We start from the raw sequence: 26497 nt of genomic DNA, 5'->3' as shown, positions 1-26497 counted from the left end.
GTCCAGTCCTACTATTAACTGCTGCACAACAACATTAGAACACAGCTCCCTGTGCCAACACAAGAGAGTCCTTCGTTTCCTTGTTGTAGTAGCACTGAGAACCGACTCTGCCCCACTGTACTTAGACAGTAAGCAACCAGCCACTGGGACTGTTGCAGTTCTGTTATGCTGTGTCCTTGCTGACCCATAAGAGAGACAAGATGGGATTTTTCTGATGTTGGAAAGTGTATGTTGAAACAAAGAGGCAGAAAATGGGCTACTGTGGTAGATGGTATTTACGGAGCCTTAAGCAAAAGTCTTCCCACCTGTGAATGGAGCAGGTAAACTGCCCACTCTAGGGCTTGCTCTTTTATAGTAAGGCACTGGTGTAATGATCAAAGACTCCTCTAGCTGTGAGGAGTCCTGGGTAGGCTGCCACCATCCACTACAAGAAAGGCTTGAGCAGTCTTAGGCTTTCAAGAGCATGTGACTAGGGCAAGACCCACTAAGTAGTGACACTCTATAACAATGAGGATTTATTAAGAATTGGAAGATAGGGAAAATTATAGAGGCATCACAATCGCTGCTTCAATTCAAGTAAAGCTCTGCCCCAGGAACTACAAGAACCATGCAGTCAGATCCAAGCACTTAAAAAAAATAATCCCTGATGCATCTAGTGAAACTGGTCCCTATCCTTCCTACTTACTTCTAAGTAAGGAACTTCAAGTTGCTTCCAAGGCTGTTAGTCACCCTTTCCCCTACAGTAGCTGCTGATCAGATCTCATCCAGAGGCCTCCATGGAAGAACTAAACTCTAACACATATATCCTCTATAGCAGTGTTTCTCAACCACCGGTCCCTGGACCGCTGCCGGTCCCCAAAGGGTTGAGTGCCGGTCCCTGACTGGGAGTCAACCCCACCCCCTTAAATCAAGGCACTCACTTCCTCAATTTTGCACATGGCACGGAAGAGGAAGAGTATCACGGAGGCATGGGACCCTTCTTGTGCCTTGCCTCCACGTGCTGCTGAGATCTTCCTATAGCTATCTTATTCCCTATCTTTACAGCTTCAAACTGTATGCGATGCGGGGGCATGGAGGAAAAAGTATGGCAGTGGGCGCCACTTGAAGGGCTGCTGGTTCTTGCATGCTCATTGTTTGCAGCCAAAGATTGGTTGATTGAAACCCAGCTGCCTGTTGTGGTCGAGGCGCCTTGAGAGGGAACACTGTTTCCCTCTTGCATCAGTGGGGCTTGCTTGTATGTTGTTTTCATTGGCCCCATGTAGCTTTTGAATTTTTCCAATGGCCCAGCATCCCCTCTCCATTGAGTAATCACAAGCACCTCCACTCCAGACATACTGGAGACAAATTTGTTCACCCAGGCTTTTAGATTCAGGGGTTCTCAACCTTGGGTACCCAGACGTTGGTGGACTTCTACTCCCATAATCCCCAGCCATAATGGCCAAATGCCATTGTTGTTGGGGGTTATGGGAGTTTAACTGAGGGACCCAAGGTTAAGAACCCCTAATATTCAATGTTTGCAAAAGATTCCAAATTTAATTATTTTAATGCTTATATTATTTTCATTCTAAACTGCCCAGAGATGCAAGTTTTGGGCAGTATAGAAGTCTGATAGATAGACAGACAGACAGATAGACAGACTTGAAACCCCTTTACTAACTGCTGGTCCGGGAAACTGCGCATGAAGAATGTAGCGGTCCTTGAAACTCTGCACGAAGAATTTAGCGGTCCTTGACTCCAAAAAGTTTGAGAAACACTGCTCTATAGGCTGTTGTCCAGAAAACCCTGCACTCTGGATTGGGCCACAGGGATTTGATTCTCCCAGGCTTTATTTGGAGAAGCCCACCCTCCAAGCAGTTACTCTAATTGAGGCCTAGTCCTCCCTCAAGCCTATCACTACAACTGGTTTGGTTTGATTTGAGTTGCAGGGTAGAATTGATGGGATTATTTTATTTTATTTTTTAGAAAGTTCTTTTGTTTTTGGCTTTCACTTACACTGACTCGCCACTTAGGTCAGACTTAAGGTAGTCAGTGGCTAGGCTATTGTACTTGTGACTCGTCATCAGGATGCTTTCTAAAAGGAAATCCAAGGAACTGTATTCCCCATAAGAGCTGTGGGATGAAAATCAGATCATTTATCTGCCCCAGTGGGCTAACTGATGGGGGAACATGTGGCTGGGAAGGGGGAAAAATAACTCACAGAATGCTGACTCGATGGCTTTACTGATAACAATTAAAACTGCTTATTCAGGCATTAAATGTTTTACAGAGAGAGAGTTGTTTTTTTGTATAACTGAAAAAGAAAAAAGATCCCTTAAGCATAACTTGAACATAATATAACCTGTCAAGGGCGGGGGGGGGGGAGGACACTTGTTCTAAAGATATAGATATAAATATAAATATAGATATAGATATAGATTAGATATAGGGACAAACAATTCATTGAAATTTGAGAAAATTGCTGAAAATTCTTCTTCTACCTTTAATAACCTTTTAAAAACAAACAGTTCAAATGCTGACAAAGGGAGCCTTTTCATAGACTGTCTTCTACTGGTGGATGTAAAACAGTCCTGCTCAACTTAGCCTCCCCCAATATGTTTTCGGACTACAACTCCCATAATCTCCAGCCACAGTGGCCAATAGCCAGGGATTATGGGAACTGTAGGCCAACATCTGAAGAAGGGCCGAAATTGAGCAGCCCTGGTATAGAAGCTCCAGGGGATTGCACCTCTGCAATTGCCACAGGCAAGGCGCAACTATCACTCTCATCCCTTGATGACTCTGGTAATGCCACAGGGAGTGTTACAGGTACACCAGCTCCAGATTGTCCCAAGGAAGATGCCTCTGACAAGTCCACTGGTGTCAGCTCACTCTGGGACGAACACCTTCTCAATTGATCAATGTGGTGATGCCGCACTGGTCGATCTGCACATTGAACCTAAATGACACAGGTCCAGTGACCTCAAAGATAGTGGAAGGAACCCACCTTGGTCCAGATCCATAGTTCCTTGCAAAAACCTGTTTATGTGGCACAAATAAAGGGAGAGTAGGTGCTGACAAAGCAGCATCTAGAGGATGTTCCTGTTTGTCTCCTAAGTCCTCAGTTAAATCTGGATGGAGACAGTCAAGACAGGTTTTTAGACCTGTTTTTAGACTGATTCTTGTTGAGCAAGAAGTAACATGTTGAGCAATCAGAAACCTGGCAGGACATTTTGACCAGTCTCCTCCAATAATTCACTTCAGGGCATCCTTTGTTTCTGTTCATAAAGTTCTATAGCAGATTAAGTCTTTGTCTCAGAGCAGCTCATGTGTGTGTGGTGGTGCGGGGAATGCTGAATGGTGAATCATCCCTGGCGAGCTGCCTGGCTAGGCTTCTTCTAAAACTAATCTATATTTCTGGTAGAATTAAAATGCTGCCACCCCCACCCCTCTTATCAACAGTGCTTGAATCTCCCTGGGCTCAGGGTGGAATCCCAGGGAAAACTCTCTTTATTTTGGTATTGGAGGAATACAAAAATCTTCCATGTGTAGGCTTACACTTGATGAGAAAACCAATAACTTCTAAGCACTTGAGGGTGCTTTTGCACCAGAGAAATCCCTCTTCCACCCTCCCACTTTTTCCTGAGTTAAAAATCAACTCTGAGTGGCTCGTAAAAAGAAAAGAACAAAAAACCAATTTTATTTCGTTACTACAGACTGCTTCCGTCTGAGGCTTTTAGGTCTTAAATACACTCAAAAATACTTAGTAGGTTACAAAATTAGGTTGTCTTAGCCTTCAGTTTTAGTCTGCATTTAGACATGATTAAAAGTTTATAACGGGTACAGCAACCAGCCACAGAATTGATAATGAAGACACTGAAGTGGTGGATAGCTTCTGCCTTTTCGGATTGACCATTAACAGTAAACGATCCAGCAGTCAAGAAATCCGCTGCACACTAGCAGTTGGTAGGGTTGCAATGAAGGCCTTGGAAAGGATAGTTAGATGTTGTGATGTGTCTATACCTACAAAGATTAGAATCGTTCAGACAATGGTTTTTCCAGTGACACTCTATAGATGCAAAAGATGGACTTTGAAGAAGCAAGATAGGAAAAGTATTGATGCTTTTAAACTTTGGTGTTGGAGAAGACTTTTGAGGATACCATGGACAGGAAAACAAACAAATGGATCACAGAACAAATCAATCCAGAATTTTCACTCGAAGCACAAATGACCAGGCTCAAACTATCATACTTTGGACACATTATGCAAAGACCCAGTTCCCTTGAGAAGTCCATAATGCTGGGAAAAGTTGAAGGAAAGAGAAGAAGAGGATGACCAGCAGCAAGGTGGATGAACTCAATTGTGACAAAAATGAATGCACCACTGAGAGACCTTAAAGGCCAAGTTGAAGACAGATCATCCTGGAGAGAATCTATTTGTGTGGTCCCTAAGAGTTGACACCGACTTGATGTCACATAATCAATCAATCAAAAGTTTACTGAGTCTTTTGCTACAGGTGAGTTGAGTGTAGGCTAGTATATCTTATTTTAATTACATTGCAGGTAAACAATAATAGAACAGTATCAGGAATATGCAAAGCACACACACAAAGAAATATAATTTTCTTACGCAAAATCTGACTGTTCCCTATGCTAAAAACCCCTTTCCTTGAAAACTCACCCAACATCTGATGAGAATCAAGCTTCCTGCAATCTCAAGGATCTGCAGTTATTCCATGTGAGAAACCTCCATACTGGCTTTGACCATGAGGGAGAAAAATTCCATGCCTCTCACTAAGACTTTCCACACATGCTTCTCTCCAACAAAGACCACCCTTCTTGTTCCCAGAATTCCCAGCAACCGCTCTCTAGGTCCCAACCACCTCCACTGGAACTCCACTGGCTGTCCCAGAGTTCACCAGCCTGTCAGTCGAGACAAGGGTTCACTCACTGTCACTCTTTAGAGGGAGGGGAGGCTGATCACAAGTCCTTAAGCAATGCTGATATGAATGTGGACCCATTGTTTGAGATGACAGTGTCAGGCAATCCATGGGTTGCAAATAAATGGAGCAGTGCTTTAATTGTTGCAATAAATGTTTGTGAGGGCACCAAGACCACTGCAAGCCATTTCAAGGAAGAGTCTACCACGATCAGGAAATTATTTCTCTGAAATGGTCCTGCAGAGTCAATATGGATTCTCTACCAAAGCTGCTTGGCCCCTTCCCAGGGAAGGATAGGTGCCCTTTGTAGGTTATGTCGAGTAGCCTGGCATGTGCTGCACTCATTTACAGTCTTTTCAGTGTCTGAGTCTATTCCACACCACCAGATATAACTTCTAGCCAAAGCTTTCATGTGAACAATTCCGGGATGTGCTGCATGTAGTGTGGCTAAAATGGTTCGACAATCTGCTTCTGGAACAACATCGTTTCCCCACAAAATACTTCCTTTATGGGCAGACATCTCATGTTGGTGGCTTTTGAATGACTTAAATACTTCTGGCAGTTCCTCAATTGGCCAATCCTTCCACACCCAGTTTAAAACACAAGCCAGTTTGAAATCCTGAGTGGTTGATTTTTGCAATTTGATCAGCCTCATGGGGTGAGTCTAGGAGGGCCTCCAGCATCAAAACTTCCATTGGTGCTGGCACAGCAAAATCCGAAGTGGCAGGCAACTCAGCATCAGCATTAGCATTAGCTATTGTTCTTCCTGGCTTGTAGACAAGTGTATAATCATAAGCATTAAGCAAAAAAAAAACCCCCTCCAGCATTGCATACGAGGTGACAGTACTAGGGGTGTAGACTTGTAATTAGAGAAAATTCCCCAAAGAGGTTTGTGATCAGTATGAATTTCAAAGGCCCATCCATGGAGATAGTAGTTGAACTTCTTGACTCCTGTGATAACAGCAAAGGCTTCTCTGTCAACTTGTGGATAGTTCCTTTCAGTGGAAGACATAGTCCTAACATAGTAAGCCACTGGTACCTCTGTGCCATCTGGCAATCTGTGGCTAAGCACAGCTCCAACACCATAGGGTGAAGCATCAGTGGTGAAGAACAGTGGTTCCTTTTCATCATAATGTACAAGCACAGAATCACACAAGTCGATATTTTCTTGGCATTAGAACAGAACAGCCGTGCTGGGTCAGGCCTAAGGCCCACCTAGTGCAGCATCCTGTTTCACACAGTGGCCCACCAGATGCCACTGGAAGCCTACAGGCAGGAGTTGAGGGCATGCCGCTCTCGTGCTGTTACTCCTCTGCAACTGGTACTCAGAGACATCCTGCCTTTAAGGCTGGAGGTGGCCTATAGCCCTCTGACTAGTAGCCAATGATAGACCTCTTCTCCATAAAGTTATCCAAACCCCTCTTAAAGCCATCCAGGTTGTTGGATGTCACCACATCCTGTGGCAGAGAATTCCACAAGTTGATTATGCGTTGTGTGAAAAAGTACTTCCGTTTGTTGGTCCTATATTTCCTGGCAATCAATTTCATGAGATGACCCCTGGTTCTAGTGTTATGTGCGAGGGAGAAGAATTTCTCTCTCTCCACTTTCTCCATGCCATGCATGATTTTATAGACCTCTATCATGTCTCCCCACAGTTGTCTTTTTTTCTAAACTAAAAAGCCCCAGGTGTTGTAGTCTTGCCTCATAAGAAAAGTGCTCTAGGCCCCTGATCATCTTGGTTGCCATCTTCTGCACCTTTTCCAGTTCTACAATGTCCCTTTTTAGATGTGGTGATCAGAATTGTATGCAGTACTCCAGGTGTGGCCGCACCATAGTTTTGTATAAGGGCATTATAATATTAGCAGTTTTATTTTCAATCCCCTTCCTAATGATCCCTAGCATTGAATTGGTCTTTTTCACAGATGCCATGCATTGAGTCGACACTTTCAACGAGCTATCCACCACGACCCCAAGATCCCTCTCCTGGACAGTCACTGACAGCTGAGATACCATCAGTGTATACTTGAAGCTGGGGTTTTTCGTCCCAATGTGCATCACTTTACACTTGCCAACATTGAACCACATTTTCCATTTCATTGCCCACTCACCCAGTTTGGAGAGATCCTTTTGGAGCTCCTCACAATCCGTTTTGGATTTCACTATCTGAAAGAGTTTGGTATCATCTGAAAATTTGTCCACCTCACTGCTTACCCCTGTTAATAATAATAATAATAATAATAATAATAATAATAATAATAATAATAATTCGATTTCTATACCGCCCTTCCAAAAATGGCTCAGGGTGGTTTACAAAGAGAAATAACAAACAAATAAGATGGCTCCCTGTCCCCAAAGGGCTCACATTCTAAAAAGAAACTTAAGACACACACCAGCAACAGTTACTGGAAGTACTGTGCTGGGGGTGCATAGGGCCAGTTACTCTCCCCCTGCTAAATGAAGATAATCACCACGGTAAAAGGTGCCTCTTTGCCCAGTTAGCAGGGGAATTCCTCATGGATCATTCCTCATTCTGCTTCAAGATCATTGCTCATTAGATAGTATCCTCATGGTGTCAAGTCCAGCGCCAAGAAACTCATTTCCCCAGTAAACAATGAAGTGGCTCAGCAATAGTAACCTTTTGTGGAAGAAAGACATGGTAAAAACTGAGTAGCCCTAGAGGACCTGAAGCTCCTGTTTTGTTTTTGGAGTATGCATCATAGATTGCACATATCTTTTTTGGGTGGGGTGAATACCAGAAGCATCAATGCAGCAGTCCAAGAATCTGACACTGGAAGTTCCAATTTCACACTTCTTCTTTTTAAATGGTTACCTGATTTGTCAGAGTGATGCAGAACTTCCTGGAGTCGAGTAGCAAGTTCCTCCTCTGTTGATCCTATAATCAGGACATCATTAAAATATGGCACAACACCTGTAATTCCAGAAAGCAGAGATTCCATGAAGTGTTGGAACATTCCAGGAGCCACAGAAATTCCAAACTGGAGATGCTTAACTCTGAATGCCCCACAATGGGTAATGATTGTTTGGACATCTGCTATAGCATCAACAGCCAATTGCTGGTGTGCTTGGGCCAGATCAAGTTTTGCAAGCATACACTCCTGGCAAGAACAGCACATTTCTGACTTTCATGTAAATTGGTACAACAGATGGATCCAAGTGGAATGACAATGGCTTTCCTTTATAAGCTCCTAGTTCCTCACAAAACACCTTGGGAAATCGGTTAATCGGTTAATCACCTCTGCTAGCTGACAGTTAGGTGGTGTGACTCCTTGTTGCAATTCTCTGGTTTCTTACTGATGGACTTTGAACAGAATACTTGATCAAGGTGGCCCTTCTTCTTATAAAGCCTGCATGCAACATTCTTGAATCTGCACCCAGAGCACTGATACAACCCTCCACAGCCTGAGCAGGGATTGCTATGTCTGGACCTATCTGTCCAGGTGCATTTTCTGTGTTCTGCTGACCCTGTTGTCCAGAATTTTCAGCCTGCTTGGTATGGGTAGCATGTACATTCGTTGTTGCCTCTTTGAATTCTGTGACTTGTAGTGATGGAGTTTCACTGACTAATTTTTTTCCTTGATCCATTGCAAGTGTCTAATGTGGCTCAGACAGGAGCCTTTGTTGCAGTACCTCATCATAAACCCCACACACAAGGCAATGCCTCCGCATATCTTCTACGAAGTCCCCAAATTTACACTGTTGAGAGAGATTACACAGCTCTGTGATAAAAGCAGCAATGCCTTTTCCAGGCTGTTGAACTCGTGTGTGCAATTTAAATCTCTGTACAACGACTGATGGTGTTCGTGAGAAATGAGCTTTCAGTAAATCCACAAGTTCATCAAATGTGTTAAACTTTGGTAAAGCAGGTGCAGAGAGTGCTCTTATTATAGCAAATGTTTGGGCCCCCCAGTCAGTCAAAATGTCAGCTCACTTTTGTTCAGGGTTAACTATTTTGTTTGCTTCAAGATAAAACGAAAGCCTCTCTGCATATGAATCCCAGGAAACAAGGAGACTAATATCAAACTCTTCAATGTGTCCAAGTGAGAGCAGCCATTTTAGCACAGGATCTGCTCAGGTTTTCAATCTGGGGCCTTTCCCGACTGCTTACCAGAAGCACTTGAGAACAGATTCACACTTACTGCTGGTCTTCAGCGATCAGAAGATCCCATCCACATCACCAAAAAGTGCTGTGTTTGTAGCAGGAAAAATGGAGGGAACACACACAGGCCTTAAAAACACAACAGCTCTTTACTGATACACTTAGGATCTGCAGAAGTTCCACCCAACAGCTACAGCTCCCAAAAAACTACAAGATCTGTAGAGGAACAAAAGGCACCATTAAACACAGCACCCTGGCATACATAACACAATGAATGCTGCAAAGTCATGTTAACAGTCTTATGGATTTCAAGCCCAAATGGAACAATAACCGGACAGGACCAAACCATATGCATAAGTGTACCCTCATACAAATTACACCAAACATTCTCTGATATGTCCAATAAGCATGAAATAAATGTTTCTGCTGTATTAGCCTCATTTTGAGAGGCAATCTCCAGAGGTGGTGGGGGCTCCTCCAAGTGCCGGCCTCCCGAATGACAGCCCATCACTGTGATATTTTAATTCATTTAAAATATTGATACCTTTCCCTCCCGCGAACTACTGCTTGGGGCAGCTTACATTAATAAAATGGATACAATGTTAAATGTGCTATTAGCACACTTTTAATATCATATATATATATATATATATATATATATATATATATATATATATATAGTATATCATATATCCTATATTTTGTTTACTGCTGCATCTTTAGTACCATTTGGATACCATGGGTTTTGAATCCATAGTATCCAAATAGTATGGATTTTTGGCTTCAAGCACCAAAATGTTTTGGGATATCTCTGAGCTGTAACACTCCAGAGGCCTTATACACACACACACACACACACACACACACACACACACACACACACACACCCTGTATAGGAGAGAGTGGCAAAGATCCTGGAAGCATCTTATGTGCCAATCAACGTGACCTCAGAGCACCCTTTCCCTCTAACCAGTGGTGTGACTTTCATCTGGCCAATCAGCATAGCAGTTCATGTCTTTGCCCAACTTAGCTTGCAACAGGATACTATTTTCTGTACCAATGCATGCCTTTATTTGCATTGTAGTAGCTAATATGGAGGAAAGGACTTAAGTGCTTGATGACTGATACCCATTTTACCAGGAATGTGGAACATACAAAGAATATGCATGCCTTCTGCTTTGGCTTTATCATGACTATGGAGACTGGAGGAATTCCCCCTAAGAGATTCACTACAAGCCTCAAATTATTCACTCAAAGTCTTTTGTGAGGCTTCTCCTTTAAATTTTATTCCTAGCACTAACCTGCCAGACTGGATATTTCCCAGGGTGAACCAAAGAAGAATTAATCAATCATTTGAATAATCCACCATGGAACTTCAAGGGGTCAATTTGGACGATAGGTTTGAGCTGACTCTGCCCACACACATTCAGAGCTGTGAATAAGCACGTCTAATGTGCCACTCGCCTTCTCCTAATCACATGAGGGTTCATCCAAACCACTTGTTCACATATGATTTAAATATTATATTAAAGTAGTATTTAGATTGCATATAAGGATATGGTCCAGATAACTAACCCCCACCCCAGTCCAAATGATTAGAAGTGAGCCAGACATGGGAGTGGAAGTGTGACATGCTCATTCATATCCCTAATTGTGTGTGAGTGGGCCAACTTGGATGTAATTGCCCAGAGTGGCTTAAGTAGGGTTCCCAGGATTTATCCCATCCTGATCCTGACCAGAGCAAGATCTGCATAGCTTTGGCATAGTTATTCTTATGCCCCTGGCCACCTCCCCTGATGATGTGGCCAGTTTGCCCACAGCCCCCTCCTCAGGAACACGTGGGACCGGGAAGCTAGCTCCCATTGGCCCCAGCTGCTTCCGGGGTGGAGCCGGAACAGGCGAGCCGGCAGCGCGTGTGCCCAAGTCCACTTCCCGACAGTGAAGAGGGAGAACGTGCCCAGGAAGTGCTCTTGGCCAGCCATGGAACACGTGGCCTGGCCAACCGAGCGGCATGCCCGGGGGCTGTGCGGCGGTGGGTCTTAGGCTCTTAAGCCCACCTGCCTTTTAGGTGCCCGGCATGGCGTGGCCCAGCAATCGGGCCCTGCCCGGCGAGCGCCAGTGGGGAACAGCTAAGAAAATGGGTGTAGCACCTTAGGTAAGCTTCTGTACATCAAGGAGGAAGGATCCCTTGAGGCTTGACGGATCAGGGCTGCTGCTTAACTCCAGCCTCTCTCCACATGACATCCTTTCCGTATGGCTGTGCAGCTTTGGAGGGATGGCGTTAATATTGGAAACCTGACCTTAGGTCATCAAAGAAGGGCGTCCCCACTTTAGAGTAGAGGAGCAACCTGGAGCCAAGGTCCTATCGCCATGGTCATTTAGGCAATGGCGGCTACGGCTGTGGCCTGCCTGATAGGGACTGCACTGTAGGGGAGGAGGGCCAATCCCAGCTGTTATGCCTCGTTGGCACAATACAATTAAGCCTCAATAAAATGGCCAATTCCACCATAGTAATGTCTCCGTGTCTCCTCGGGTCTGGGTGCAATATCAGGTGTCCAAGTCAATGAATTTGTCCTATAGGTTACTGCAGATTTTAAAAAGCAGGTACAGCACCATTCTGAACAATGTCAAACCCATGCAGAAATAAGTGCTATACAAAAACTCTAGTTGAGAAGCATGGAGTTAGAAGTTGGTTATAATCAGTCTCTTTTTTTCTTTCTTTCAGAAATTACGTTTTCCCATTTTTAACTGTGCACGCTATAGGGAGCTTCTGAGAGAAACAATGGCATCAAGTGAATTCCAGAGCAAAATTCAACCATACGAGGTAATTTTAATAAATATATAAGGATGGGGATGAGAGAGATAAATAATTTGAATTTCCTGAAATGCCACTTGCTGTTGATTATGCCGAAGGCTTTTCATATGGGGGGGGAGATAGTATCACAGGGCAAAATAATCTACTTATTATTCCCCATTATTCAGTTAGCCTTTAGTCTGACTTGTTACATCTCTTCTATCCTGTAGACAGTTGCTCCATTCCCAGAGGTTCTAAGATCAGGTGCAAAAGTCTCAGTCCTCCCATGATCCATCCAAGGTGTCTTTCTGTCTTGCCCCACTCATTTGTTAAAATGGCACTTTCAGGGGGTGAAATTACAGGTTTTGAATTTTCAATGGAAAACCAGCATGCAGATGCCCTTCCACTGAGCTATGGTTCCTTCAATCCCCTAAAGGGAATATCTTACAGTGCTCACATGTGGTCACCTATCCAAATGCAAACCAAAGTGGACCCTGCTTAGCAAATGGGGACAATTCATGCTCTCTGCCTAAGACCAGTTCTCCTCCCAGGAAAGACCATCATACCACCACTTTGAAAGCAGCTTTGTAGGACTGGGTTGTGCATGATCTCCACAGCCCATTCATTAGATAGAGATCTGTAGCTATTGAGCCAGTAAACATCACAAGAGCATGATTTTGTGCATTGCAAAGACATTATTTCTATACTATAGGCAGAACAGGTTACTGAATGAAGGTTTGTTTGTTTGTTTATAAATCTGTAGCGGATTTACCCCAGCCTTTGTCCTAAGGCAAGCCCACGTGAGGGGAAGAAAAAAGACTGAATCATCCCCTCCCTGTGGTTTCACCCACAAAGGCTGTTCCTTTGAACTTTCCTGTTTCTCCAGTAACTAATTTGCTGCCACTGCCACCCAATTATTACAGAGTTTAAACACACACACCCAGATTTGGGTGTAATTCCAGAGAGACTCTCCTTCTCTTTCTATTGGAGAAGTACAAAAACCTTCCACATGCAAGCTTACACGTGGAGAGAAACGTTGTTAGCTGAACAATCAAATTGAGGTATGTGTACACCAGAATAAACCCCTTTCCAGCCCCGCTTTCCTGATTTAAAAACCCACTCAAAGATGCTGGTTAAAATTTGCAAAGAACAAAAAGAAAAATAGACTTTATTCAAAATACTACAGGCAATATCCATCTGAGGCTCTCTCAGCTTTTAGTTACAGGTCAAAATACTCAGTTGATTACAAGGTTTCTTTCAAAAAGCACTCCAACTGATATTGGAGTGGCACGCGTTAAAAATTGTGGTAACCTAGTTGCAAAGAATACGAATGTAAGAAAATACAAAAGCACCTTTAAAATTTACAGAGACTCTTTCAACTGATCCATCCTAGCTGGATGGATGGGTGCAGGCTATTGTTTTCTTAGCTTAGTTGTGTTCTAGGTAAAACAACAATAGACCGGTTGCAGGGATATACAGAGCACATGAAAGGAAAATAAAATGTCTAACGCAAACTGACTAACAAAATATTCCCTAGGCTAAACTTCCAGAAGCCAAAAGCCCTGGCTTCCTTCCCCCTTGAACTCACCTCAAACTCCAGGAGAGAATTCAAGCCCCTGCAGTCTTATCTTCCAAGAACTGGAGTCCTCCTTTCTGCAGCCATTTCCTTTGCCACATGTCCAGCTGGCAGCCCAGCCTAGCTTCAACTGCCCCAAAAAATGCTTATCTTCCTGGCTCATGGCCCTTTAGGTCCCACCCACCATGTGCTGAGTGGCTGATTCCTAGCGGTCACCAGTCTGTCAGTCAGGACAGGGTTCCCTTCTGGTTCACTCCTTAGGGGAGAGGGGAGGGGGGAGAGGGGAGGGGAGACTGATTGTTACAAAAGCATAGGTCTAGATCTATAGATCAATGATAGATTCTAGGTCTAGAATCTATCATTAAGTTTTTAAATATTTTAAACACTGTTTTTAATTTGTGTTGTTTATTATAAACTGCTCAGACATGAGTTTTGGATGGTAAATACATTTGCTAAATAAATAGTGAGGATTCATCCATTATTAGAGTAAATCCTTTCAAAACATAGTAGTCCTTTTAAAGTGACTCCTGGGCAGTAACCTATTGAGTAATTTAGTACTATTGAATAATTTAGGCTGTCAGCCAATGTGTTCAAACTGGATGGTGAAGCAGGCCAGAAATTAACAAGTAGCTTGAGTAGAAAAACATAATCTAGAAAGAGCATTTGTCCATCTTCCCATGCAAGGTAAACCTATTTTTCTCAATTTGGTTATTCTGATAAAATTAATCAAAATAATAGGATCTCAACAGAACCTCACTATGCTTAAGTTGTTTCCTAATAAATATGTATCATTACATGTAGAAATCATCTACTTTTTAATGCCAAAGTGCACTACTATGTGTTTGCATACTACAGTATATGGATATAAATATCATTTATACCATCATGCTGGAAAATGTAGGCATGAATTTTGGAGAAAGATCATGTTCTGGCTTTAATGTAGGTTACCTCCAAGAGACCTAAAGCACAGTCCTATTTATCCCATGCTACTTATCCAAACAACCTGATCACAAAAGAAGTGAGAGCAAAAAAAGAAAAAGAATTTCACAGGTGACCCAGACCTACAAGTTTGAGACCCACCAGGCTGAATGCAGAACTTCAGTGGGATAGCAAACATGGTTAATAGGCTGTGTTCTGCTTGGCAGATCAAAAGTGCTGAATGCCTTTTTAAAGCCTGATCAACTATCTTCCTTACTCTTTGCTACCTTGCCTGGCAGGGGAAGGAGGGGAAGGGGAAGGCAGGGGAAGGAGGCAGGGGCCTTGAGGTTTGAGTAAAATGTTCAGGAACACCTAGGACCCACCCTTTTGACCTGTGCTATGTATATATATGCTGCAATGCATTGCTGTTAGATTAGGTGTAACCGCTCTTTCTGAAAGGGTTTCTTTGGATTCAAGTCACTATATTTCCTGTGTATTTCCACCAGTGATTGCAAGAAATAAAAATTCTAATGCCAAACACGAGGATTTATAAACATTTACACTTCTTTGTACATATGAATTAGTTAAACACACATGAAGCCAAACTTAAAATACCTGTTACAAAATGGTACAAATCATAAAAACATACATACAATGATGGTAGAAGGCTATTCTGTGATAACTTTTCTTCCGCAAAGTAGCATGTGGCTTGATAAATAAAATTAAACACATACAACCCATCTCTTTCTTTTAAGAAAATTGTCCCAATAGCACTTTTGCACCATTCATACCACTCCTACAAGAAAAGGGAAGTAAGAAGTGGAGACCCCCATGGATCTGAACTGGGACCAGTGCTCTTTAACTTGTTCATAAATGATCTAGAAGTTGGGGTAAACAGCAAAGTGGCCAAATTTGCAGATGACTATTTAGGGTCGTGAAATCCAAAACAGATTGTTAGGAGCTCCAAAAAGATCTTTCCAAACTGGGGGAGTGGGCAACAAAATGGCAAATTCTGTTCAATGGAGGAAGTGTAAAGTGGTGCTTATTGGGGCAAAACCCCCAACTTCACATGTACACTGATGGGAGCTGAACTGTCGGTGACTCACCAGGAGAGTCATTGGTGGGGTCATGGTGGACAATTCGTTGAAAGTGTCGACTCAATGCATGGCAGTGGTGAGAAAGGCAAATTCCATGCTAGGGATCATTAGGAAGGGGATTGAAAATAAGAATGTTAGTATTATAATGTCCTTATACAAATCTATGGTGCTACTACATTTGGAGTATTGGTCACCGTATCTTAAGAAGGATTTTACAGAACTCGAAAGGTGCAGAAAAGGGAAACCAAGATCATCAGGGGCCTGGAATGCCTTCCTTTTGAGGCAAGGCTACAGCATCTGGGGCTCTTTACTTTGGAAAAGAGGCAACTACAGGGAGACATGATAGAGGTATATAAAACTATGCATGGAGTAGAGCGAGTGGACAGAGAAAACTTGTCTCTCTCTCTCTCACAACACTAGAACCCGGGGCCACCCCATGAAACTGGACCAACATTTAGGACTGACAAAAGTACTGTAAGTACTTTTTCACACAGCACATAATTAATCTATGGAATTCTCTGCCACGGGATGTGGTAATGGCCACTAGCTTGGATGGCTTTCAGAGGGGCTTAGACAAATTCATGGAGGACAGGTCAATCAATGGCTAATAGTCTGGCGGCTATAGGCTACCTCCAGCCTCAGAGGCAGGATGCCTCTAAATGCCAGTTGCAGGGGCACAACAGCAGGAGAGAGGGCATGCCCTCACCTCCTGCTTGTGGGCTTCCCAGAGGCATCTGATGGGCCACTGTGTGAAACAGGATGCTGGTCTAGATGGGCCTTGGGCCTGATCCAGCAGGGCTGTTCTTATGTCCTTATGTCTTGTGGGTGTGCAGCTGAAACAAAGAAAACAGATGTGCAACAAGCTAATAGGGCTTGTCCAGAGTCTCAAACTCGTGCACAACTTGTTTGAAGAGGAAATGAATGAGGAAGCAAGTTCATAAAACACAGTGGGTTTCCAAAACCTCCTTTTCTCCTTCTTGCCTGGACTGGAACCACCAAAAAATTCTAAGGACCCTCTGAGCACACTCCACTACCGATTAAGAAAGAAGAGGGGAGAGCACTGCACAACCCCCTTTCGTTGCCAAATTCAGGGAGCCTCCATAGTTAATCCACACCATAAACTAATACTGGTAATAATGGTAGCGATTACATAGGCATTAAGGTTAACAGCACCTCACTAATGAAAGGATGTGTACTATTTCTATGTACAAAGACACATGCCTGTCAATATATCTAAAAAGTGTCATGTGCTAGATTATGGTTGCAATCCTGCATGTGGTTATTAAATTCCATGCACTTTAATGTGATTTTTTAAGTAGCTTCCCCTGTGTACGTGCAGGATTACAGTCTCTACAAACTTCTAAACAAAAAAATTAAGCAGCATGTGCTGACCCTATTGCCCTATCATACGATTATGGTGTGCAGGATCACAAACTATGTGAATCTCTTAGTGTATAATTTACATTTGATGATTTTTCCTTATTTCCTTTCAGGAATTTTTAAAAGCCATAGCTCACTACTCAGGTTATGATCTCGAAACTCTCAAGAATCTGGACAATTTCAAACTCTGGAATCTTCAAGATACTTTGTTCTGTGAGGTATTTTTCTTGCTGGTCTTTTCTTTCTTATTCTTTAATATTGTGTTATATTACTTGAGTACCACTAGACAGAATGAAATTATCTTAGAATGATTCATGGTATAACGTTTATTGCCAATGATTAGGAAAAACTGGACAAATTGGTGCTCCCCCAACATGAATGGTTAAAGAAAACCTAGAATATTGTTCCTACATGTAAGATCATGAATTTTATTAAGTGTAGAGATGGAATGATAAAGTGGATATTTTTTGGAAAGAATTGGCCTAATATTCAGAATTGAGAACTTAGGAGCCATGTTGATGGTTCAGCAGGACTTCCAGACACCCTGATACTGCTCAAGCGCTCAGACTGAGGAGCCAGGATAGAGAGAATTGTTATACAAGGTCAAATAGGATCTTCTTGACTCCTCAGATGCCTGATTCTGCTGGGCTCAGAAACCGCAGTAAGCCTTCCAGCCACTTGCAGTTAGTATATGCTCCAACTGGGATGGTTGGTACCATCTGTGGGGACGAATGTCCATTGTGATTTTTGACAAGCTCTACACCCCTAGAGATGGAAAACAGGTGATAGCACTGCAATACTTTCAGCATTCATTACGTCACGCTTTTACTGTCCTGACAATTAGACCTACAGCAGCCAAATTTCCAATGGTAATTTAAAAACTTTTAAAAGTTTTTTAAAACAGAAACCAATGTTATTCAGTTTTATCAATGTTGTCAGAGGAACAAAGATGAAAATTAACAGGAATGTCCTCCAAAATTTACTTCATGGAGAGAAGACAACTTGTTCATTATTACCCAGCCCTAAACTTTACTCTAAACTGTGCAACCTCTACCCTGCAATATGCAAAAATGACTGCCATTTTTTCCTAATCATTTGGTAAGGTAAAGGTAACATGTGCTGTCAAGTCAATTTCAACTCCTTGCACCCACAGAGCCCTGTGGCTTTCTTTGACAGAATACAGGAGGGATTTACCATTGCCTTCTCCCGTGCAGTATGAAATGATGCCTTTCAGCATCTTCCTATATCGCTGCTGCCTGATATAGGTGTTTCCCATAGTTTGGGAAACATACCAGCAGGGATTTGAACTGGCAACCTTCTGCTTGTTAGTCAAGCATTTCCCTGCTGAGCCATTTGGTGTCTTGTGGGGAGGGATAAAGAAGATGTGATAATGACAGAGAAAGTTGTAAGTGCAACAATGCTATCACTTATTTTTCATTTCTAAGGGATAGATGTTGCCAAAAATCACTATGAGCATTTGTTCCCTGAGATGGTACTAATGGTCAAAGTTAGTGGACCTGGCTTGTACACTAAGAAGTAGTTTTGCAGAGCATCAGAGATTAGGCCTACGGTTCCTCTGTTTGCCAACTTCCCTGGTGGTGCACATCAGAAGGCTCATGGACCCTGGTGCTAAGTCGCCAGTTTGAGAACTCCATCACCTTCGTAGTTTTTATTCTATATTGAAACAAGACATATATCAGCCGTGTAACTTGCAGCAGCTTTTGTCTATAATATGAAATTATTTCTCTGTGTAAGGGGACAAAGTAGAATCTATATTAGGGTACACAATTCAGGGAGACCCCTGGGATTCTGTTGGAGCCAGGAAGGGCTCCATGGCCGAATAAGCTGCAGGATGGGACAGCAGGCAAACAAGAATGAGATGCAGGCCAGGCAGACAAGATGAAACTGGTCAGATGAAAAAGGAGTCTGAAGGACTGGAAGGCAGGCAGGGTCTTCTAGATCAGGGATTCTCAACGTTGGGCCCCCAGATGTTATTGGACTTCAACTCCCATAATCCCCAACCAAAGGCCACTGGGGCTGGGGATTATGGGAGTTGAAGTCCAATCTGAGGACCCAACGTTGAGCATCCCTGTTCTAGATGGGTTGCCCAGACAAAAGAGCAGCTCTAGGTCAAGAAAGCAGTTATATCTCTGGCCTCTCACAAACAGGTCACCACCATATTTTTAATCAGAATGCTAGTGTTTTCATATGCTTTATGAAAGTATTAGGACAGGGGTGTCAAACATACAGCCCACAGGCTGGGTCCAGTCTTGTCCCCAGCCCAAGTGTCCAGCAACGAGCAAGCTGCTGCTGTCAAATTTCTTCCTCCCCCCTCCCGAAGTGGCAACATTTCTCGCCACTTCCCGTGGCTTGCTTGCTTCCTGCTTCCCACCACTGATATTTCTCTCCCCCACCCCCACACATGCCCAAACTGCAGCATTTCTCCCATTTGCTGCAGCTTCCTTCCTTCCGCCACCATGCTCCTCCTCCTTGCATCTTTGTGGCAGGTTCTACAGCCCACAAAGCACTGAGAGAAAGCGGGGAGGGGGAGAAGGAGGAAGACAGAAGGTGGGGCAAGATGCCTTCTTCCTGCACACGTGTGGAGGTAGAGGAGGGAAGAAGGAAGAGGAAGGGAAGGGAAGAGAGTGAGGAGGACAGAAGGCAGCAGAAGGCAAGTGTGAGGCGACAGAAGCACTGGACGAGCACCAGCAAAGGAAGAACAGACTTTGGGTTGGTTGGTTGGTTGCGGGCCCCTGGGCACTTTCCAGATTACACACTACAGCATGTCTGTTAAGTGTGCTTCCGAACTACCTGTGTTTTGACATCACAGTCCCTGTGGTGTCAGTAAGATGCCGTTAGCATTTCCGATGCCTTCTTTCGGACTTTATCCTTGTGTTTTAGTCCTACAACATTGCATGTGCGTCGCAAAAATAAATAAATAGCTTCATTCTCCTGTTGTAGGAAGGTTACGCAAGCTATTTACGTTTTCAAAACGGTCCTGCCAAGCTGAAGCATTTTGCTGCTGAACAGAGTGTGATCTGGAAAGTGTCCTGGAGGTGTATTTTGAATCAAATCCGGCCCACCACCTGATTGAATAGAATGCTTCATAGTGTTTTCAGAATGTAGTGAAATCTATTGCCCCCTCTGGTAACCTGCAAGAATTCAGGTTACGCTTCTGGCATTCTACAAAAACGATCATGTAATTTACCAGATGCTCAACATCAGAGTTCTATAGCAGATAATTTATTTATTTGTTTATTTGTTCGTTTATTTATCATATTTTTATACCACCTGATATGTAATCTCTAGGCAGTGATATGCCTTCTAGAATTGAGAACTGCAGTACTGGATAGTACTGACATATGCCTTTTAAAAGTCTAGGAAGCATATTTGTTCAGTAAAGAAAAACAGTGGCAGGAGAAAGAAAAGCCTTAAAAGGTCTCAACATAATTTGGGGCGGTATTAAAATATGTTAAATAAGTAAATAAGTAAGTAAGTAAGTAAATAAATAAATAAAAATATATTCTTTTTATTGCAGTCTGTTCACAATTATACAATACCTGAATGGGCTACTAAAGATGTACAGGCCACGCTGGCTGAGCTGACTATGTTGTCCTTGTCTTCACTATTTGGCATTTACAAAAAAGAAGAGAAGGCACAACTGCAAGGAGGTAAGCAAGATCCATTCAAATCACTGAGACAATGTTGGTAATATGACACATCTTCTTTACAGTATATTCTAGCTGGGGGGAAACCACATAGTATTTGGGCTGGAAGCTCTTATTCAGGGGTCCCCAACTTGTGGCATACCAGATATTGCTGAACTACAATTCTCCTCTACTATTTGTAGCTGGGGATGATGGGAGTTGTAGTTCAGCAACATCTGGGCATTTTCCAGATTTTTTCCAGGCTTTGCACCGGTCCAATCGCTTGAAGCCGTGAGTACAGCATTTTTCAATGCATCATGACAGAGTTGTGGCCATTCATGTTGCCCTCCACTGCAATGGGATTTCCAGGCAAGGGGTGTCCATAATCTACCTGAAATGCATTCTCTGGGATGATGGGAGTTGTAGTTCAGCAACATCTGGGCGTTTTCCAGATTATGAGCTTTGCACCAGTCCAATCGCTTGAAGCCATGAGTACAGCGTTTTTCAATGCACCATGACAGGGTTGTGGCCGTTCATGTTGCCCTCCACTGCAATAGGATTTCCAGGCAAGGGGTGTCCATAATCTACCTGAAATGCATTCTCTGCCCCCTCCTCCTACTCCATTTTGGGCCACTGGGGTCGTGGAGGGGGCGGGGGATGATGAGATGACTTTAAAAAAAAATCTGGGCAGCCTTGCTCAAAGCCATCAGGAAAGCACTGTTCCAAAACAAACATTTAATTGCAGCATTGCACCCTTGCACAAGTGCTCCAGGGGAAAAAAAACAGTAGAGGAGAGGGTGGCAGTGGGGGAGTTGAGGCAGCTGTCCGCCTTGCTTTGCCCCCCAAAACTGGTGAGCCAAGCAAGCCCAGGCAGAGCCTCTCAGAGCCTCCTTGCAACGAGCCCCCACGACAGCCTTCATTGGCAGCCAGCTCAGAAGAGCCGCCACCTGACCCTCTCCCTGAGCCCTGGGCTGGTTGGAGCAGGGAGTGCTCCAGAGGGCAGAGAGGAGGGGTGGCCACCCACCTGCTGCTCCCCCTTTGCACAATGAAAAATAAGAAATAAAAAAGATAAACAGATAAAAATAAAATCAAAGCTTGAAGGAGCAACATGGGCAGATGGCCACCGCCCTCGCTGAATGAGCCTTCCACACCATGCCATGTACATCGCGGAAACATCGTTGCAACCCTCATACAATTACTGGAAAATTACTGTTACTTTCCTGCAACGCAGATGCAACGTTGTACCACTGCGGCGCCACAACAAAACCCAAAATAGGACATTAAAAACCTTACTGACAGTTGTGTCGGAATGCAGGCAGTACAGAAACACACTTAGTGGACACGTTGCAAAACTGTTGCAGCGTGTAATCTGGAAACCGCCTTGGAGTAGCACAGGTTGGAACCTATGCTCTAATTGGTTTAATTGGTACTTTCATCCTAGAAGTATTAGCTGATTCATTAATAGATGTCAATTTTAACCAGCGAGGAAGCATTTTAACTTGTGAACCTAAAAGTTAAAATAATATGTTTGTTTGTTTTTATTTAGTTTATTTAAGACATTTTATACCACCCCATACACAAGCCCATGGGTGGTTCATAGTCTAAAAACACAACAATTTAAAAAATTAACACAATTAAAACAGTTTAAAATACAGATAAAAACTCTGACATAAAACTTCAAAAATATAAACTAAAAGCCTGATATTTTCAGGTCCTTCTTAAAAACGTCTGGAGAATGGGAGGCTCCCATTTCATCAGGAAGTGTGTTCCAAAGCCCCGGGGCAACCCCAGAAAAGGTCCAGTTCTGAGTTGCCACCAACTGAACCAGTGGCAACCGCAACCAGTCTGGATGTTACCAGCATATGCACCACTGTTATAAGGTTGTTTATCTCCAGAAATGGACTTAGCTGGTATATCAGCCGAAGCTGATAGAAAGCCCTCCTGGCCACTGCCTCAACCTGAGAGACCAGGGAGAGGTTTGGGTCCAGAAGTACTCCCAGAATACAAACCTGTTCTTTCTAGGGAAGTGTAACCCCATCCAGAACAGGCAGATCTAAGCCACTTCCTAAGTTCCAGCCTCCCACAATGAGTACCTCCATCTTGCTTCTCCCTCATACAACCAATTACTCTCTCTAGGCAGGAATTTAGAAATGTTAGGCCATTTCCTGAAGAAGATGACATGGAGAAATAGATTTGGGTGCCATCAGCAGACTGATAACACCCTGCACAAAATCCCCTTATGATCTCTCTCAGTGGTTTTATGTAGATCTTAAAAAGCATTGGAGATAGAATGGAGCCCTGCAGGACCCCATACAATAGCTTTCATTTTGAAGAGCAACAATCTCCAAGTGACACCTACTTCCTGCCCGAGTGGTAGGAATGGAACCACTGCAAAACAGTGCACCCCCACTCCAGACCCCTTCAGGCGCTCAGGGAGAATACCATGGTCAATGGTATCAAAAGCCACCAAGAGATCAAAAATGATCAGCAGAGTCACACTCCTCCTGTCGATTCCTAATTGAAGACCATCCAACAGGTCAACCAAGGACATCTCAACCCCATAGCCTGCCCGAAAGCTGGTTTGAAATGGGTCTAGATAATCTGCTTCTTCCGAGACTGCCTGAAGCTGAGATGCCACCACCCTCTCAGTCACCCTGCCCAAACATGGAAGATTGGAGACAGGCCTATAAGTGCCTAATTCTGAGGGATCCAATGCAAGTTTCTTCAACAGTGGTCTAGTAATTGTCTCTTTGAGACAAGGAAGCATCTTGCCCTCCCTCAGAGAAGCATTAATGATATTAACAAGACTCCCTCTGATAACCTCCCTGCTAGATCGTATAAGCCATGTAGGGCAAGGATCAAGAGAACAGGTAGTAAGGCAAAGTGTCCCAAACAGCTTGTCCACATCCTTAGGAGTCAAAAACTGAATTTAAACATACAAGAGGAGCTGTTGGACACCTCCACAGTAGGCTCTATAGTAACTGTAAAGTCTAATTCAGCTCAAATATGAGAGATTTTACCTACAAAAACCTCATTTAAAATGTCACAGTGGATAATTGATGGATCCAAATTCTCATTCAGGGGAGAAGGGGCATCTACTAACCCTCTCACAACCCTAGACAACTCCACTGGACGTGAACTTGAAGAAGCAATGCAGCCAGAAAAGAACTGCTTCTTTGTGCGCATTTCCAGAGCATAGATCTTCAAATGTGCTCTGTGTTGTAATCTGTCAGATTCAAGATGAGTCTTTCTCCACTTGTACTCTTGTCATCTACTTTGCTGCTTCAGCCCCCATAGTTCTTCCATATACCAAGGAGCTCATTTAGAAGCAGGTTGGATTGCTTAGGGACAATCATGTCTGCTGCCCTAGTAAGCTCATTATTCCAAGTCTGAACCAGGGCATCAACAGAATTGCTGGCAGAACCAACCTTAAAGCCTTTCAAGGCTTCTTGGAATCCTATTGGATCCAATAGTCTTTCTAGGCAGATCATCCTAATAGGTCCTTCACCCCTGCAGAGGAGAGTTGTGGTTGTATGTCCAACCTTAGCCAGATGGTAGTCCATCCATGACAATGGGGAAATGACAGGAGTCCTCACCCACAGAACACCATCCTGATCAGAGCAAACAACCAAATTGAAAATGTAACCAGCAACGTGTGTTGGTCCCAAGAGCACTTGGGATAGGCCCATAGTTGTCATGGCCACTATGAACTCCTGAGCTGATCCTGACCAGTTGGTTCCAAAGTGAACATTAAAGTCCCCCAGAACTAACAGTCTGGGAGACTCCAATGCCAATTCTGCAACCAAGTCAGTCAGCAAACTGTTGAGCAGCAGGGTGAATGGTAAACCAACAGAAGTACCATTCTATCCTTGTTCTTTCGACATACGTACACACACATAATAAGAGCTGGTCTTGTGGTAGCAAGCATTACTTGTCCCCCTTAGCTAAGCAGGGTCCACCCTGGTTGCATATGAATGGGAGACTTGATGTGTGAGCACTGCAAGATATTCCCCTCAGGGGATGAAGCCGCTCTGGGAAGAGCAGAAGGTTTCAAGTTCCCTCCCTGGCATCTCCAAGATAGGGCTGAGAGAGATTCCTGCTTGCAACCTTGGAAAAGCCACTGCCATCCAGGTCTGACTCAGTATATGGCAGCTTCCTGTGTTCCTAATATAGGCCAATTTCCTGACAGGAACCCTGGTAAGGAAGATATTATTCTTATATACCACAGCCACACCTCCTCCCTGCCCATGCCCTCTCACCTGCTCCACAACAAAGTATCCTGCCATGAGAAGCTGGGCCCAAACTGGACCACTAGCCTCCCCCATCCAGGTCTCTGCAATACATACCTGGTCAGCTCCATCATCAGCAACCAAATCATGGATGATTTCTGTTTTATTTTGAACTTACTTGGCATTACGGAGAAGCAAGATGAGGTTGTGTGGGAGACTGGTACTGCTCCCCAGGGTCAAATTGCTGGTGGGGGGGCTGGAAGGGGCAACAGCTATTAAATTTCTCAGCCTAACCTACTTCAAAGGGTTGTTGTGAGGAGAAACCTAAGTATGTAGTACACCGCTCTGGGCTCCTTGGAGGAAGAGCGAGATATAAAATGTAAAAATAAATAATAAAAATAATCAATTTCTGATCTCCCTTCTGCTGTAATGGCCTGCTACCCTGCCAATGCCACATTGTTCTCTATTCCCCACCATCACTGGAATAGCCCCAGGGACAGTGAACACCCTCCCGCTATCTCCAGATACACTGAAACACATAACTATAGAGACCTAAGGGTATCAGCCCCACCCCCAAAAGCCAGTCTCCTTTGGCAGCCAGCTTCAGCAGCTGCCTACAGACAGCCTGCCCAACGGCCCGGCCCACCATTGGCTGCACTAACAGCTGCACCTTTGGCACAGCCGTTGCCTTTATAGCTACAATGGTGGCCAGCCCCTCCTCCTAGCAACAGACCCAGCTGAAAGTTGTTACAATTAGCCAGAAGATAGGTAGCCCACAAAGTAACAGCAAAACGCACAGCGGAGTCTCTTTGCCGGAAGAGCTTATAGTTGTCCTTGGCTGTGCTGACACTGTGTGCTGAATAATGTTGCGTATGCGCAGGGGGGCGGGTTGATTGTCAAAGTCCCCCTCCTGTCATTCTGCAGCCCTTTGTGCCTCCTTAAAGTATGCCCCTGAATGTCTCGTAACCTTCAGGAACCTCTCTGCCATAAGTAGTTTGGGCCTCGTGGCAGGGAATGTAAAAGAAATGTCCTTGCCTTTCCATCTAATATGGAGCAGTAGCTGTGTCTATTAAACTGTGAGCAATTTTGAACTTGTATCGATATCTCAAAAGGGCATCTATATGAGCTTTAGTTCATATGCAGAACTATTTAAATACACAGATTACTTGATTGATTAAATGGCAGGTTCTACTAAAACTCTTTAATCTGTTGATGGTCCTACAAATTATGTTTAATAATAGACTCCATGTTGGAGAAGGAGTTAACTTTTATATTCATTCATTCATTCATTCATTCATTCATTTGATTTCTATACCGCCCTTCCAAAAATGGCTCAGGGCGGTTTACATAGAGAAATAATAAATAAATAAAATGGATATATGATCAATGTTGGGGCAGCTATTGCTTGGAAAGCTCTAGATTATGTTATAAACCTGTATACTGAGATGTCAATAGTAAGTTTATGCTGCCCATATGTGTGGATATATTTGCTTACTTACATTCACAAGCATACAGCCTTTTGTCAATTAATTAAGAGGCAAATGCAATGGAAAGACTGTAAACTTTTGAGATTCCAGGGTGTGTCTCCTGATGCTTTTGACCAGTGCAGAGGGAGTGTAAGTTGAGAAGTACCAGATACAGAAATATTGTTTTGGATAATTATTCCTGCTTAGATGTATAGCAGGAATTTTGTGAAGCTGGTAGATTTGGGAGATAACACCAATAGGAAAACATAGGCAGCTTCCTTATACCGAATCAGACCAGTGTTCCATCTCCAGACCTGCTCAACTTAGGCCCCGCCAGCTGTTTTTGGACTACAGCTC

General features: G+C 43.6%; 1 protein-coding gene across 1 annotated transcript in view; it reads left to right on the top strand.

The window, feature by feature from the left end:
- The window catches only part of LOC128331356 (prostatic acid phosphatase-like), a 45662-nt gene that overhangs the window by 14610 nt on the left and 4555 nt on the right, over nucleotides 1-26497 (top strand). Inside the window, exons 5-7 of the mRNA XM_053264699.1 lie at nucleotides 11759-11857; nucleotides 16912-17016; nucleotides 20337-20469. Of these exons, the coding sequence (XP_053120674.1) occupies nucleotides 11759-11857; nucleotides 16912-17016; nucleotides 20337-20469 (337 nt within the window). The remainder of the gene's footprint in view (nucleotides 1-11758; nucleotides 11858-16911; nucleotides 17017-20336; nucleotides 20470-26497) is intronic.

This window comes from Hemicordylus capensis, chromosome 6 (assembly GCF_027244095.1).
Source record: "Hemicordylus capensis ecotype Gifberg chromosome 6, rHemCap1.1.pri, whole genome shotgun sequence".
In the NCBI taxonomy this organism is placed as follows: domain Eukaryota; kingdom Metazoa; phylum Chordata; class Lepidosauria; order Squamata; family Cordylidae; genus Hemicordylus; species Hemicordylus capensis.
Note: the sequence above shows the minus strand (reverse complement) of the source record. Positions and strands in the feature narration are given on the sequence as shown.